The sequence below is a fragment of the Rhinopithecus roxellana genome, chromosome 17, assembly GCF_007565055.1.
Source record: "Rhinopithecus roxellana isolate Shanxi Qingling chromosome 17, ASM756505v1, whole genome shotgun sequence".
In the NCBI taxonomy this organism is placed as follows: Eukaryota; Metazoa; Chordata; class Mammalia; order Primates; family Cercopithecidae; genus Rhinopithecus; species Rhinopithecus roxellana.
Window position 1 is genome coordinate 5,656,816 of NC_044565.1, and position 15,940 is coordinate 5,672,755.

At 52.4% G+C, this 15,940-nt stretch overlaps 1 protein-coding gene across 5 annotated transcripts in view; it reads right to left on the bottom strand.

Annotated features, from left to right (window-relative positions):
- Window positions 1-11,803, bottom strand: part of ZNF696 (zinc finger protein 696) — a 22,880-nt gene extending 11,077 nt beyond the window's left edge. For 2 of the 5 annotated variants that reach the window (XR_004054364.1, XR_750372.2), the window contains exons 1-3: window positions 11,499-11,664; window positions 10,220-10,313; window positions 6,143-7,259 (exon numbers count right to left, since the gene is read on the bottom strand). Coding sequence is in view for 2 of the 5 variants with exons in the window: in XM_010385498.2 (XP_010383800.1) it covers window positions 6,199-7,259; window positions 10,220-10,235 (1,077 nt within the window). In the remaining 3 variants the exon portion in view is untranslated. Of the gene's footprint in view, window positions 1-5,527; window positions 7,260-10,219; window positions 10,317-11,498 lie in introns of those variants that run through there. The other 3 variants (XR_004054365.1, XM_010385498.2, XM_030921252.1) reach the window with 3 other exon arrangements.
- Between the last annotated feature and the right edge of the window lie 4,137 nt (window positions 11,804-15,940).

A 15,940-nucleotide genomic window follows, 5' to 3' on the forward strand; every position in this document is an offset into this window, starting at 1 on the left:
TGTCCCTACAAAGGACATGAACTCATTCTTTTTTATGGCTGCATAGTATTCCATGGTGTATATGTGCCACATTTTCTTAATCCAGTCTGTCATTGATGGACATTTGGGTTGGTTCCAAGTCTTTGCTATCGTGAAGAGTGCCACAACAAACATACATGTGCGTGTGTCTTTATAGCAGCATGATTTATAATCCTTTGGGTATATACCCAGTAATGGGATGGCTGGGTCAAATGGTATTTCTAGTTCTAGATCCTTGAGGAATCGCTACACTGTCTTCCACAATGGTTGAACTAGTGTACAGTCCTACCAACAGTGTAAAAGTGTTCCTATTTCTCCACATCCTCTCCAGCACCTGTTGTCTCCTTACTTTTTAATGATCGCCATTCTAACTGGTGTGAGATGGTATCTCATTGTGGTTTTCATTTGCATTTCTCTGATAGCCAGTGATGATGAGTATGTTTTCATGTGTCTGTTGGCTGCATAAATGTCTTCTTTTGAGAAGTGTCTGTTCATATTCTTCGCCCACTTTTTGATAGGGTTGTTTTTTTCTTGTAAATTTGTTTGAGTTCTTTGTAGGTTCTGGATATTAGCCCTTTGTCAGATGAATAGATTGCAAAAATTTTCTCTCATTCTGTAGGTTGCCTTTTCACTCTGATGGTAGTTTCATTTGCTGTGCAGAAGCTGCTTGTTAGTTTAATTAGATCCCATTTGTCAATTTTGGCTTTTGTTGCCTTTGCTTTTGGTGTTTTAGACATGAAGTCCTTGCCCATGCCTATGTCCTGAATGGTATTGCCTAGGTTTTCTTCTAGGGTTTTCACGGTTTTAGGTCTAACATTTAAGTCTTTAATCCATCTTGAATTAATTTTTGTATAAGGTGTATGGAAGGGATCCAGTTTTAGTTTTCTACATATGGCTAGCCAGTTTTCCCAGCACCATTTATTAAATAGGGAATCCTTTCCCCATTTCTTGTTTTTGTCAGGTTTGTCAAAGATCAGATGGTTGTAGATGTGTGGTATTATTCCTGAGGGCTCTGTTCTGTTCCATTGGTCTATATCTCTGTTTTGGTACCAGTACCATGCTGTTTTGGTTACTGTAGCCTTGTAGTATAGTTTGAAGTCAGGTAGCGTGATGCCTCCAGCTTCGTTCTTTTGGCTTATGATTGACTTGGCAATGTGGGCTCTTTTTTGGTTCCATATAAACTTTAGTTTTTTTCCAATTCTGTGAAGAAAGTCATTGGTAGCTTGATGGGGATGGCACTGAATCTATAAATTACCTTGGGCAGTATGGCTATTTTCACGATATTGATTCTTCCTATCCGTGAGCATGGAATGTTTTTCCATTTGTTTGTGCCCTCTTTTATTTCGTTGAGCAGTGGTTTGTAGTTCTCCTTGAAGAGATCCTTCACATCCCTTGTAAGTTGGATTCCTAGGTATTTTATTCTCTTTGAAGCAACTGTGAATGGGAATTCACTCATGATTTGGCTCTCTGTTTGTCTGTTATTTGTGTATAAGAATACTTGTGATTTTTGCGCATTGATTTTTGTATCCTGAGACTTTGCTGAAGTTGTTTATCAGCCTAAGGAGATTTTGGGCTGAGATGATGGTGTTTTCTAGATATACAATCATGTCATCTGTAAACAGGGACACTTTGACTTCTTCTTTTCCAAATTGAATACCCTTTCTTTCTTTCTCCTGCCTGATTGCCCTGGCCAGAACTTCCAATATTGTGTTGAATAGGAGTGGTGAGAGAGGGCATCCCTGTCTTGTGCTAGTTTTCAAAGGGAATGCTTCCAGTTTTTGCCCATTCAGTATGATATTGGCTGTGGGTTTGTCATAAATATCTTTTATTATTTTGAGATCCGTCCCATCAATACCTAACATATTGAGAGTTTTTAGCATGAAGAGCTGGTGAATTTTGTCAAAGGCCTTTTCTGCATCTATTGAGATAATCATGTGGTTTTTGTCTTTGGTTCTGTTTATATGATGGATTAGGTTTATTGATTTGCGTATGTTGAACCAGACTTGCATCCCAGGAATGAAGCCCACTTGATCATGGTGGATAAGCTTTTTGATGTGCTGCTGGATTTGGTTTGCCAGTATTTTATTGAGGATTTTTGCATCGATGCTCCTCAGGGATACTGGTCTAAAATTCTCTTTTTTTTGTGTGTGTCTCTGCCAGGCTTTGTTATCAGGATGATGCTGTCCTCATAAAATGAGTTAGGGAGGATTCCCTCTTTTTCTATTGATTGGAATAGTTTCAGAAGGAATGGTATCAGCTCCTCCTTGTACCTCTGGTAGAATTCGGCTGTGAATCCGTCTGGTCCTGGATTTTTTTGGTTGGTAAGCTGTTAATTATTGCCTCAATTTCAGAGCCTGTTATTGGTCTATTCAGAGATTCAACTTCTTCCTGGTTTAGTGTTGGGAGGGTGTATGTGTCCAGGAATTTATCCATTTCTTCTAGATTTTCTAGTTTATTTGCATAGAGGTGTTTATAGTGTTCTCTGATGGTAGTTTGTATTTCTGTGGGATTGGTGGTGATATCCCCTTTATCATTTTTTATTGTGTCCATTTGATTCTTCTCTCTTTTCTTCTTTATTAGTCTTGCTAACGGTCTATCAATGTTGTTGATCTTTTCAAAAAACCAGCTCCTGGATTCACTGATTTTTTTGAAGGGTTTTTTTTTGTCTCTATCTCCTTCAGTTCTGCTCTGATCTTAGTTATTTCTTGCCTTCTGCTGGCTTTTGAATGTGTTTGCTCTTGCTTCTCTAGTTCTTTTAATAGTGATGTTAGAGTGTCAATTTTAGATCTTTCCAGCTTTCTCTTGTGGGCATTTAGTGCTATAAATTTCCCTCTACACACTGCTTTAAATGTGTCCCAGAGATTCTGGTATGTTGTGTCTTGGTTCTCATTGGTTTCAAAGAACATCTTTATTTCTGCCTTCAGTTCGTTATGTACCCAGTAGTCATTCAGGAGCAGGTTGTTCAGTTTCCATGTAGTTGTGCAGTTTTGAGTGAGTTTCCTAATCCTGGGTTCTAATTTGATTGCACTGTGGTCTGAGAGACAGTTTGTTATAATTTCTGTTCTTTTACATTTGCTGAGGAGTGCTTTACTTCCAATTATGTGGTCAATTTTGGAATAAGTGCGATGTGGTGCTGAAAAGAATGTATATTCTGTTGATTTGGGGTGGAGAGTTCTATAGATGTCTATTAGGTCCGCTTGGTGCAGAGATGAGTTCAAGTCCTGGATATCCTTGTTAACTTTCTGTCTCGTTGATCTGTCTAATGTTGACAGTGGGGTGTTGAAGTCTCCCATTATTATTGTATGGGAGTCTAAGTCTCTTTGTAGGTCTCTAAGGACTTGCTTTATGAATTTGGGTGCTCCTGTATTGGGTGCATATATATTTAGGAGAGTTAGCTCTTCCTGTTGAATTGATCCCTTTACCATTATGTAATGGCCTTCTTTGTCTCTCTTGATCTTTGATGGTTTAAAGTCTGTTTTGTCAGAGAAGAGGATTGCAACCCCTTGTTTTTTTTTTGTTTTCCATTTGTTTGGTTGATCTTCCTCCATCCCTTTATTTTGAGCCTATGTATGTCTCTGCACATGAGATGGGTCTCCTGAATACAGCACACTGATGGCTCTTGACTCTTTATCTAATTTGCCAGTCTGTGTCTTTTAATTGGAGCATTTAGCCCACTTACATTTAAGGTTAATATTGTTATGTGTGAATTTGATCCTGTCATTAGGATGTTAGCTGGTTATTTTGCTCGTTAGTTGATGCAGTTTCTTCCTAGCCTCGATGGTCTTTACATTTTGGCATGTTTTTGCAATGGCTGGTACTGGTTGTTCCTTTCCATGTTTAGTGCTTCCTTCAGGAGCTCTTGTAGGGGCAGGCCTGGTGGTGACAAAATCTCTCAGCATTTGCTTGTCTGTAAAGGATTTTATTTCTCCTTCACTTATGAAGCTTAGTTTGGCTGGATATGAAATTCTGGGTTGAAAATTCTTTTCTTTAAGAATGTTGAATATTGGCCCCCACTCTCTTCTGGCTTGTAGATTTTCTGCCGAGAGATCCGCTGTTAGTCTGATGGGCTTCCCTTTGTGGGTAACCCGACCTTTCTCTCTGGCTGCCCTTAACATTTTTTCCTTCATTTCAACTTTGGTGAATCTGACAGTTATGTGTCTTGGGCTTGCTCTTCTCGAGGAGTATCTTTGTGGCCTTCTCTGTATTTCCTGAATTTGAATGTTGACCTGCCTTGCTAGGTTTGGGAAGTTCTCCTGGATAATATCCTGCAGAGTGTCCTCCAACTTGGTTCCATTCTCCCCATCACTTTCAGGTACACCAGTGAGATGTAGATTTGATCTTTTCACATAGTCCCATATTTCTTGGAGGCTTTGTTCATTTATTTTTACTCTTTTTTTCTCTAAACTTCTTACTTCATTTCCTTCATCTGATCTTCAATCACTGATACCCGTTCTTCCAGTTGATCAAATCGGCTACTGAAACTTATGCATTCGTCACATAGTTCTTGTGCCATGGTTTTCAGCTCCATCAGGTCGTTTTTTTTTTTTTTTTTTTTTTTTTTGAGACGGAGTCTCGCTCTGTCGCCCAGGCTGGAGTGCAGTGGCGCGATCTCGGCTCACTGCAAGCTCCGCCTCCCGGGTTTACGCCATTCTCCTGCCTCAGCCTCCCGAGTAGCTGGGACTACAGGCGCCCGCCACTTCGCCCGGCTATTTTTTTGTATTTTTTAGTAGAGACGGGGTTTCACCGTGTTAGCCAGGATGGTCTCCATCTCCTGACCTCGTGATCCGCCCACCTCAGCCTCCCAAAGTGCTGGGATTACAGGCTTGAGCCACCGCGCCCGGCCTCCATCAGGTCATTTAAGGACTTCTCTACCTTGGTTATTTTAGTTAGCCATTCGTCTAATCTTTTTTCAAGGATTTTAGCTTCTTTGTGATGGGTTTGACCTTCCTCCTTTAGCTCGGAGAAGTTTGATCATCTGAAGTCTTCTCTCAACTTGTTAAAGTCATTCTCTGTCCAGCTTTGTTCTGCTGCTGGCGAGGAGCTGCGTTCCTTTGGAGGGGGAGAGGCGCTCTGAGTTTTAGAATTTTCAGCTTTTCTGCTCTGTTTTTCCCCATCTTTGTGGTTTTATCTGCCTCTGGTCTTTGATGATGGTGATGTACAGATGGGGTTTTGTGTGGGTGTCCTTCCTGTTTGTTAGTTTTCCCTCTAACAGTCAGGACCCTCAGCTGCAGGTCTGTTGGAGTTTGCTGGAGGCCCACTCCAGACCCTGTTTGCCTGGGCATCAGCCGCGGAGGCTGCCGAAGAGTGAATATTGCTGAACAGCAAATGTTGCTGCCTGATCGTTCCTCTCGACATTTCATCTCAGAGGGGTACCCGGCCGTGTGGGGTGTCAGTCTGCCTCTACTGGGGGGGCCTCCCAGTTAGGCTACTCAGGCTCCCGAGTAGCTGGGATTACAGGCGCGTGCCACCACGCCCAGCTAATTTTTGTATTTTTAGTAGAGACAGGGTTTCACCATGTTGGTCAGGATGGTCTCGATCTCTTGACTGCGTGATCCGCCCGCCTTGGCCTCCCCAAGTGCTGGGATTACAAGCAGGAGCCACCGCGCCCGGCCAAGTTCCATAATTTTATAGCACACAGAACTCGGGACCATAGCAACCAGCTGTGAAAAGGCGTTGAAAGACATGGATGAACTGCTCGCCGGCGAGGTACGGGGGCAGGGCGCGAGGCCCCCCTTCCTAACTGCCCCCCCACCCCGCCTTCACCAACCTGAAGCTCGAGACCCTCAGCCCTCGTCTCATGCAGGGTTTTGATGGAGGCCTGGCTGCGTTGGAATGACCCATTCAATCACCGGCCACCACACCCCAGCAGGAGATGAGACCTTCGCTGCCGCTGACCGTGGGAGGGGAGGCGTCTCAGCAGCGGGCGGCCGTCGGGACAGACCCGAGACCTCCCCGCCTCTGGGAATCGCCTCCCATGGGCAGCGCTCACCGTTTCCGAGCCCTGTCTCTCCTGACTGCTCCCAAGCCAAGGCAGATGCAGGCTGGGCGAGGCTTTTGCAGCCCGAGAACCAGGCGAGTAGCCGGTTGTTACTTCCTCACCGCGCATGGTGCGGACAGGACTTACCCGGCCTCGGCCTTACGCCCGCCCGGCCGCAGCATCTCTTCAGCGGCAGCCCCGGCTCACTCGGCGCCGTGCACCCGTTGGTGCTGGATGAGGTGGAAGCTCAGGCGAAAGGCCCGGCCACACTCGGTGCAGCGGAACGGCTTCTCGCCCGTGTGGAGCCGCTGGTGCCGGAAGAAGCCCGACAGCGCCCGGAACGCGCGCCCGCAGTGGCCGCACTCGTGGGGCTTCTCCCCGGTGTGGATGCGGCGGTGCTCGCGCAGGAAGGAGCTGCGGCTGAAGGCGCGGCCGCAGTCCTGGCAGGCGAAGGGCCGCTCCCCCGTGTGCACGCGCTGGTGCTGGAGGAGGTTGGAGCTCTGGCTGAAGGCCTGGCCGCACTCCCGGCACTCGTACGGGTTCTCCCCGTGGTGGGTCCGCCGGTGCCGGACCACGTTCGAGCTGTGCAGGAAGCGCTTCCCGCACTCGCCGCACGCGTACAGCCTCTCCCCGGTGTGGGTGCGGCGGTGCTTGGCGGCGTCCGACCTCTGGCCGAAAGCCTTGCCACAGTCGGCGCACGCGTAGGGCTTCTCGCCCGTGTGCACGCGCTGGTGCCGCAGGAGGTTGAAGCTCTGGCTGAAGGCCTTGCCGCACTCGGCGCACGCGTAGGGCCTGTCCCCGCTGTGCGCCCGCTGGTGTCGGACCACGTGCGAGCTGTGGATGAAGGCCTTCCCGCAGTCGCTGCACTCGTACGGCTTCTCCCCGGAGTGGATGCTCCGGTGCTTCGCCGCGTCCGAGGAGCACTTGAAGCTGCGGCCACAGGCGCTGCACGGGAAAGGCCGCCCCTTCCAGCCGCCCCTACCCTCTGCTCCCGGGCCTAAGTTTGGAGGGACGTCTGACTCGCGGCCACTCTGTTCTCCAGTTTTCTCAGAAATGACCGGACCTCGAGGGGAACCTCTGGGCCTCTCTCTGGCTTCCTCGTTTTCACAAAGGCCAAGAGACCCCAGCGCCTGGGGAGGCCCCCCTCTGTGGCCCTCTCCTTCGGGAGCGCCTGGCTGTGGTGCAGGCTCCGTACTCTGAGCTGCCTGCACCTCGGCTGATCCGCTGCCACTTGGGGCCTGCGCCAGGAAAGCAGCCTTCACAACTGAAAAACAAGCCAGACAGGAACGATTTTAGATGCAAGAGAATGTGAGTCCAGGGTGGCTCTGGCAATCGTGGTGACGGTAGGACAATGACAGTGATGGTGACATCAGTGTGCCAAAGACACCTTTGATTTTGCCCGCCTAGTTTTTTCTCCTCCCCACCTTTTTAACCCTTGTGGTTATGAGGTGGATGAGAGTCCTGCACTGCCACTCTAGAAGCGGGGCTGTGGGGCTGGGCGTGGTGACTCACACCTGTAATCCCCACACTTTGGGAGGCTGAGGCAGGAGGACCACTTGAGACTTGGAATTCGAGACCAGCCTGGCCAACACAGTGAGATCCTGTCTCTTAAAAAAAAAATAGAATTTTAAAAATATACAAACAGAAGGCTGGGTGCGGTGGCTCATGCCTGTAATCTCAGCACTTTGGGAGGCTGAGGCAGGTGAATCACGAGGTCAGGAGATCGAGACCGTCCTGGCTAACACGGTGAAACCCTGTCTCTACTAAACACATAAAAAATTAGCCGGGCATGGTGGCGGGTGCCTGTAGTCCCAGCTACTCAGGAGGCTGAGGCAGGAGAATGGCGTGAACCCGGGAGGCGGAGCTTGCAGTGAGCTGAGATTGCACCACTGCACTCCAGCCTGGGTGACAGAGTGAGACTCCATCTCAAAATAAATAAATAAATACACACACATACAGAAACGAGGCTAACCGGGGCTAGAAATGGGGCTAAATCTCCAGTCTCAGCCCATCCAGTCCTGGGGACAGAAACGCAGGCTCTGGGCACTGCCTTACTCTGCAGGGCAGCTGGGAAAGCAAAAGAGGCCAGAGACTGCTGGCAGCAAGCCAGGACAGGAGCGAGGCAGATGCAGCAGGAGGCGCGGGGATGGTGGCACCCAACAGAGCCCACGGCCCAGCTCTGCCTTCTGTCTGTCCTTCCTTCCTTTGTTGTGAGCCAGGGTCTTGCTCTATCACGCAGGCTGGAGAGCAGTGGTGCCATCATGGCTCACTGCAGCCTCAGGGCTCAAGTGATCTTCCCTCTGCCTCCCAAGTAGGTGGGACTCCAGGCGAGCACCACCACACCAGGCTCTTTTTAAAATATTTTGTAGAGACAGTGTGTCAATGTGTTGCCCAGGCTGCTCTTGAACTCCTGGGTTCAACCCTCCTCCCAACTCGGTCTCCTAAAGTGCTAGGATTACAGGTGTGAGCCACCACACCCAGCCATGGCCCCAGCTCATTCCTTTTACCTTGGACTCCCTGAGACAACGTGGCCTCCTTAACAACTCCCCCCAAACACCAAACTCTAAGGGCTTCTGTTACGTGCAAACAGGAGTGTCCTCACTCAGAAATCCGGACCAAGAGGCCGGTCATGGTGGCTCATGCCTGTAATCCCAGCACTTTGGGAGGCCAAGGCGGGCAGATCACGACGTCAAGAGATGAAGACCATCCTGGCTAACATGGTGAAACCCCGTCTCTACTAAAAATACAAGAATTATCCGGGCATGCTGGCGCACACACCTGTAGTCCCAGCTACTTGAGAGGCTGAGGCAGAAGAATCGCTTGAACCCAGGAGGTGGAGGCTGCAGTGAGCTTGTGTCACTGCACTCCAGCCTGGTGACAGAGCAAGACTTTGTCTAAAAAAAAAAAAAAAAAAGGAAATCCGGACTACGAGCTGGCAGCAGCAACCCATGCGGCCGGGCGGTGGCACTGGCTGGGTGGTGGCACTGGCCGGGCTGAGCAGCCCGGACCAGGCTGCATTACCAGTGGTTCTTGTCTGGCAGTGAAGCCACTGGTGAGATTTGGTTCCTCTGGCTCACAGGGACAGACCATGTGGCCATTTAGAAAAAAGGCTTAAGGGTAGGGACAAAACCCTGGGACGTGAGAAAGCTGCTGACCTCAGCCTGCATAGGAGGCAGGAGGGCTCAGCCAGGAGCGGCAGTGGGAGGACGGGGGCCCCCGAGGCCAGCACAGCAACTGAGCGGGACTTCTCTGCCTGCAGGCAGTCTGCTGTGGCAGCGGAAGAGAAGTGGCTGAGTCCCAGCTGCACCTTTCAAGAATGTGGAGGGTGCAGATGTGATGGAAGCTCCTGTGGAGGTGGGGGTGGGGCAGGGATGTTCCAGGGCAGATGAGAGCAGGCTGCTGTCAACAGTCCCCACCTCTCTCTGCCCTTGCAGACCCATGACACTGAGCAGCCAGGGGGTGGGAGAGGCTCAGGGTGGTGCGCAGAACAGAAGCCCTTGGCAGAGGCCAGCCCTGGTCTTGTGTGGTTTGCAGACTTGGAAGTTCAAGAACTGACTCAAAGGTATTGCTTATGAGGAAAAAACCAAAACTACAATGAGAAGGGGCCACATACACAGTGGAGCTCTACTGGATCCAGCTTGCAGGCCCTGAGGATGCCTTTCCAATGGAGGCAATCCCAGACCCCATAGCAGGGCCTGTACTACCCACCCCACCTCCCGCCTGTCGCTGTGACACACTCTCAGGGTGGCCCCAAAACATAAAACAGCGTTCTTATGTGGGTGATTCTGTCCCAAGGGCACATTTGACAATGTGTGGAGATGTTTATGGTTGTCACAACTGGGAGGGGGCGCTACTGACAGCAAGTGGGCAGAGGCGAGGGTGCTGCCGAACCTCCCACAATGCACAGGATGGCCCCTCAACAAAGACTCATCCATTCCAAAACAGCCACAGTGCCAAGGCTGAGAAGCACTGAGCGAGGCCTTCCCAGAGGCAGAGCCTGGGGCCGCCAGACTTTCTAACCAAAAGCTCTCAGTTCACTGGCAAAGACAGTCACCAAACATGCCCAGGAGATCTGATGGGCCTGTGTTTACCTCCCTCCCTCACCCTGCGCCCGAGGACACAGTATATGCTCTGCGCCAGTGACCGAGACATGGTGTTTTTCCTATATTCCTGTTCAATTCCTGCCCTGGAACTCTGGGCCCGACTGTGGACGTGTCCCCTCACCTGCAAGGGCCTCCATCAGGGTACTGCTCTCCTTGGCCCCTGGGGGCTCTCCTCCTGGCTCCACCTTGCAGAACACCAGCAGTCAGAACAATTTCTGCTGAGGTAAAAGAAAATAAATCGCAGCCAGGGCTAGGTACAGGGGCTGGGGCAGTGAGGTCAGAATGCCTTCAGGGGAGACGGTCAGAATAGGCCCTGCGGGAGCTGCAACACCCAGCTGGGCCCACCCCTGTCCCTGGCAATCAAGGTCCTGGCTCAACAGTCACTCCCAGAAGCGGTGTTCTGCGGGATGCCCGGGAACTCTGGTCCAGGCTCTGCCGGTTCCCCTCGACCCGGGGCTGACACAGAGCACAGGTGGGCATGGCCACAGCTTCCTAGCTCCATGCTGAGCAAGCTCACGCTCTCCAGCAGTCTTCAAATAGCTAAAGAAATTCCCATGGATTTTAAAATTTTCTTGATAGTTATAAGGATTTGAATATAAAAATGTTAAACCAGAAAAAAAGAACAAATTATTTGAATGGTAAAGTTTTGGACTGAGGAATGATTTTTCTAAGCCTGACATCAGATGTCTAACAAATTTAACTACATAAAAAAATTTAATGTAAAAAAACAAAAACCAAAAAGGGGGAAATATGTGCAATGCAAAGATTCATCCCTATCTGATAAAGATCTCTATATATTAATAAGAAAGGAAGGAAAATTGGCAAAGATCATGAATATGTAATTCACCAAGAAGAAAAACCAATAAGCAATACATTTTTTGGGAGAGTCTCACCTCAAGTGCAACTAAGAAATGTAATTTGGCTGGGTGCTGTGGCTCACACTTGCAATCCTAGCACTTCAAGAGGCTCAGGATGGAGGACTGAGTACAGGAGTTCCTGACCAGCCTGGGCAACATAGTGAGACCCGTCTCTACAAAAAGCCGAAAAATTAGCCAGGTGTGACGGTAGGTGTCTGTAGTCCCAGCTGCTAGGGAGGCTGAGGTGGGAGGATTGCCTGAGCCCAGGTCTAGGCTGGGGTGAACTGAGATTTCGCCACTACACTCCAGCTGGGCGTTAGAATGAGACCCTGTCTTAAAATAAGTAAATAAACAGTAATTAATTAGTAAATTTAATTTAAGCCGCCTGTAATCCCGCCTGCCAGAGAGGCTGAGCGGGAGGATCGCTTGAGCCCAGGAGTAGGTGGCCAGCCTGGGAAACATAGCGAGACCCCGCCTATTTTGCAAAAAGGTATTTAAAGTCCAATTTTTTAGTCTGGAAGCAGATTTTTGAAAGTACCTTACCGGCAAGAATTAGGTAACAGGCTCTCCTGTTCACAGCTGGGAAGAGGCTCGATGAGCTGGGCCGGTGGGAAATTTGACAACTTACAAAGGCCTGAAGACTTGCGGGGGGACCTCAGCTCACAGGAAGCCCCGCATGCGTCGGCACCCCGGGAATGCACCTGCAGGGCCGCCTCCTCCACGCCGCGCCCGAGAGCGGCTGGGGCCTGCGCTGCAAGGGGAGTGCTGGACGCGCCGGCCAGGACGGCGGTGTCAACCCCGTTCCCTCGGCCGCTCCCTGACCCTTCCGAATCGACGCCAGAGCAAGAATATCCGGGGCCGCAGCATCCAGGGCAGCTGGACTGCACCCGCGACGGTCCCTGCCCCGCCGCGCGCCGGAAGCGCCGCAGTCCCCACTTCTGGCCCGCCCCCAAGGCACTTCCGGTGGCGCTCTGGGCCGCGGGAGGACAGTGCGCTCGGCGGCCCCGGAGAGCGGGACAGCCCGGCTGCGGCGCCTTCAGTTCTAGGGTTGCCCGCAGGCGCCAGCCGAGTCCTTCCTGCCGGGCAAGAAGCCCCGCCTCGTGGCGGGCAAGATCGAGCCGTTGGCGCGCCGGGATTCGGCTCGAGCCAACTGAGGACCGGACCCGGGCGCCCGCAGTACGTGTCAGGAGGCGTCGAGGGCCAGCGGTGGGGAGACCACGCGCGTTCCCTTCCGTTCCCCGCAGCGCCCCGCGCTTGTCCCGGGTCCTCCGCTCGGTGCACGGGCCCCTCCAGGCCCCCGGGGCTGTGGCAGCACGCGGGTCCCGAGCGTGGGCTTCCTTGGGGTCGAGAGCTTGGAGCGCCCCAGGCGCTGCCCCCGCCTCCCTGCAGGTCGCCGCCCTCGCGTCTCCGCTGCAGAGAAGCCTTTGCTGCCCGCCTCTCGCATGCTCTGGGCTCTTTCTCACCAGGGACCGAGCTCTCATTCGTTCAGCCTTCCCTGGGCAAGATGCACCTCCTGTCCAAGTCTCTCGCCCTGCCGCCCGCCGCAGACTGAAGGTCACGCATCTCCAGCTGGAATGCTGCAAAAGTGACGCTTTTCATCATGTGTGCAAAGTGTACAGCTGCGGTGTGGACTCTTCCTTCTTACAACAAGTAGACCCTCTCTGGGGAGAAAAGAAAGAATTAAGAACCGACCCTCATGAAAGAACCCTAAAAAGACAGCAACAAAGGGCCAGACGCGCCCCTGGAACTGGACCTGGGGCAGGAGGGCCACAGCCCTGGGAGCCCAGGTCCCCTGCGCGCGCTGCCGCCACGGGGCTTCTGCCTCTGGGCCTCCACATCTCTCGCCTGGAACCGCGTTCCCTGCGCACCGCACCAGTAAACACCTGAACACTCCCACCACATGCTGCACGTTTATTTGTAGCAAATTAGAAGCTGTTGTAAAACATAAAAAGTAAAACACTTGACCCGGCGCGGTGGCTCACTCCTGTAATCCCAGCACTTTGGGAGGCCGAGGCGGGCAGATCACGAGGTCAGGAGATCGAGACCATCCTGGCTAACACGGTGAAACCCTGTCTGTACTAAAAATACAAAAAAATTTAGCCGGGCGTGGTGGCGGGTGCCTGTAGTCTCAGCTGTCTCAGCTGCTCGGGAGGCTGAGGCAGGAGAATGGCGTGAACCCTAGAGGCGGAGCTTGCAATCAGCTGAGATTGCGCCACTGCACTCCCGCCTGGGCGACAGAACAAGACTCTGTCTCAAAAAAATAAATAAATAAAAACAAACAAATAAATAAAACACTTAGACCGGGTGGGCGCAGTGGCTCATGAATGTAATCCCAGCACTTCGGAAGGCCGAGGCGGCAGGATGGTTTGAGTCCAGGAGTTTCAGACCAGCCTGAGCAACACAGACCTCTGTGTCGACTAAAAAAAATTTTTTTTTAATTAGCCGGGCGTGGTGGCAGGCGCCTGTGGTCCCAGGTACTCGGGAGGCTGAGGCGGGGGATCACTTGAGCCCAGGAGGCAGAGGCTGCAGTGAGCCGACATCAGCACTGCACTCCAGCCTGGGTGACAGAGATTCTGTCGCAAAACAACAACAACACACACACACATCCAAAAGAGATGATGTAGAAGTACAAATAACCGTTCCCCTCCGCATCCCGGTGGAACGCCGTGGGTCTTCTGAAGACCCTCTCTTGTTCTGCAGTCTCCGGTACTCCAAGCACGCGAGCCTGGGCGGGAGGCGCTTGGCTCTCCACTGCCTCCTAGACAGTCCCGGCTCCTTACGCCGGGCGGAGGCTCTTCGCCACGGGGCCCGACTGCCTCTCCAGGCCCACTGCCGTCGTGCCAGAGGCCACTGTCCTCTCCTCGCCCCTTTCCAAATGCGCCCTGCCCCCGGCCCATGTCATGCTATTCCCTGTGCCGCTTTTGTCCTTCCCCTCACTCCCCATCCACCAGAACCTGGAGGGCGGTGCCCCTTTCCAGGCCCAACTTCGGGCTCGCGCACTGAACCTCTAGGAGTCGTCAGCTTCCTCCGCCGGGAGCCCGGCTCAGACCTCAGAGCCGGCAGCCCCGCCCATCCAGAAGCCCCGCCCACCAAACAGATCCCGCCCCTCCTTCCCCGCCCCCCGCCTGGGCCCCGCCCTCGCCTCGGCCCCGCCTCCTCGCCAGCAGCCGCCGGGCGCAGTCAGGGTCCCGGGACCCAGGCGGAGCCTCCAGCAGGTGCCTTAGCGAAGATCCTGGACTGTATCACAGCCCAGGGTAGCCGTCCCGTTGCCCGGCGTTGGAGCTTCCCACGGACACCCGGGACTCTGCCTCCTCCGGAATCGCCCCTCACCGCTTCCCTCCTGCTCTCCCACAGAGAAGCCCCACGCTAGGGCCCCTGACAAACAGAATCGAAAACACAAGGCAGGACTCAGGCAGGGACACAGGGGTCGGGGAGTGAACCCAAGCAACTCAGGACGCCGGCGAATAGCTCAGATCCCGCGAAGAGCCCGCGCCCTGGAATTCTGTTTGGTAAGGGGGTCCTCACAGTGTGGGGCGAGACAGAGAACCCCTGGGAAGTTGCAGGTGGTGAATGTCCATAGTAAAGAGCAAGTTCACAGTCTAGAAACTTCTGGATTTCTTGATTCAAAAGTAGCCGAGTCTAGGCCGGCGAGGGAGCTCACGCCTGTAATCACAGAACTCCGGGAGGTCGAGGCAAGAGGATCACTCCAGGTCAGGAGTTCGAGACCAGCCTGGCAAACATAGTGAAACCCAGTCTCCGCCCAAAAAAAAAAAAAAAATACAAAAAATTGGCCAGGCGTGGTGGTGATTGCGTTAGTCCCAGCTACTCGGGAGGCTGGGGCAGGAGAATCGCTTGAACCCAGGAGGTGGAGGATGCAGTAAGATTTCGCCACTGCACTCCAGAGCGAGACTCCGTCTCAAAAAATAAATAAATAAAATAAAGTAGCCAAGTCTTAGAATACCAGACCTTCAAGGACTGTCTCCATGAGCCTATCCACTGAGTCCCTTACCTGCTACCCTGAAAAAAAAAGTATGATGAAGAAATTACCAAGGCACCCCTTAAAAACAAAGAGAGCTTGGCCAGGCATAGTGGCTCATGCCTGTAATCCCAGCACTTTGGGAGGCCGAGGCAGGTGGATCACTTGAGGTCAGGGGTTTGAGACCAGCCTGGCCAACATGGTGAAATCCCGTCTCTACTAAAAATACAAAAATTAGCCGGGTGTGGTGGTGTCCACCTGTAATCCCAGGTACTTGGGAGGCTGAGGCAGGAGAATCGCTTGACCCCGGGAGGTGGAGATTGCGGTGAGCCGAGATCATGCCATTGCACTCCAGCTTAGGTGACAGAGTGAGACCCTGCCTCAAAGCCAACCAACCAAACCGAACCAAACAAAAAGAGCTCAGAGAAAGAGGACCATTGTTCAGAGAAGAGGCCATGGGTCAACTGAAGCAAGGGGACACGGAGCCAGGACACAGGTGACATGGAAAGGAAGGACTCCCAGTCTCCTGGCAGAAGGAGCAGGAGAGGCACAGGCCTCTGAGTTACCCCTGGAGGCTGAGGGCCTGACCCCCACAGCCGCAGGATGGAAATCCTTCCACAGCCCGAATGGTCAGGGAAGGACCTCAAGCTCCACAGGAGATTGGAGCCCAGGACAGCTGAATGGCAGCCCCAGGAGACCCTGGCAGAGACCTCAGCCAAGCTGTGCACGGCTCCTGTGTGGCAGGATCTGTGAAGTAACAGGCGGGCTGTTGGTGAGAAGGTTCCAGGTGAGACACACCAGTGGCCCTAAGAGGAGAAAATGCATGGGCGGCAGGAAGCGGCGGGCACAACAAGACCCAGCGGCCGGCCTGACCAGCGCTGACTGGCACCTCCGTGCTCTGCAGTCAGGCAGAACTGGCTCAGGATATTCACTCCTGCTGTGCTGGGCACCAGGGACACCCCCGAAGATGGACAGAGTGCCACAGGGGCTGCCCTGGGAGTTCATGAAA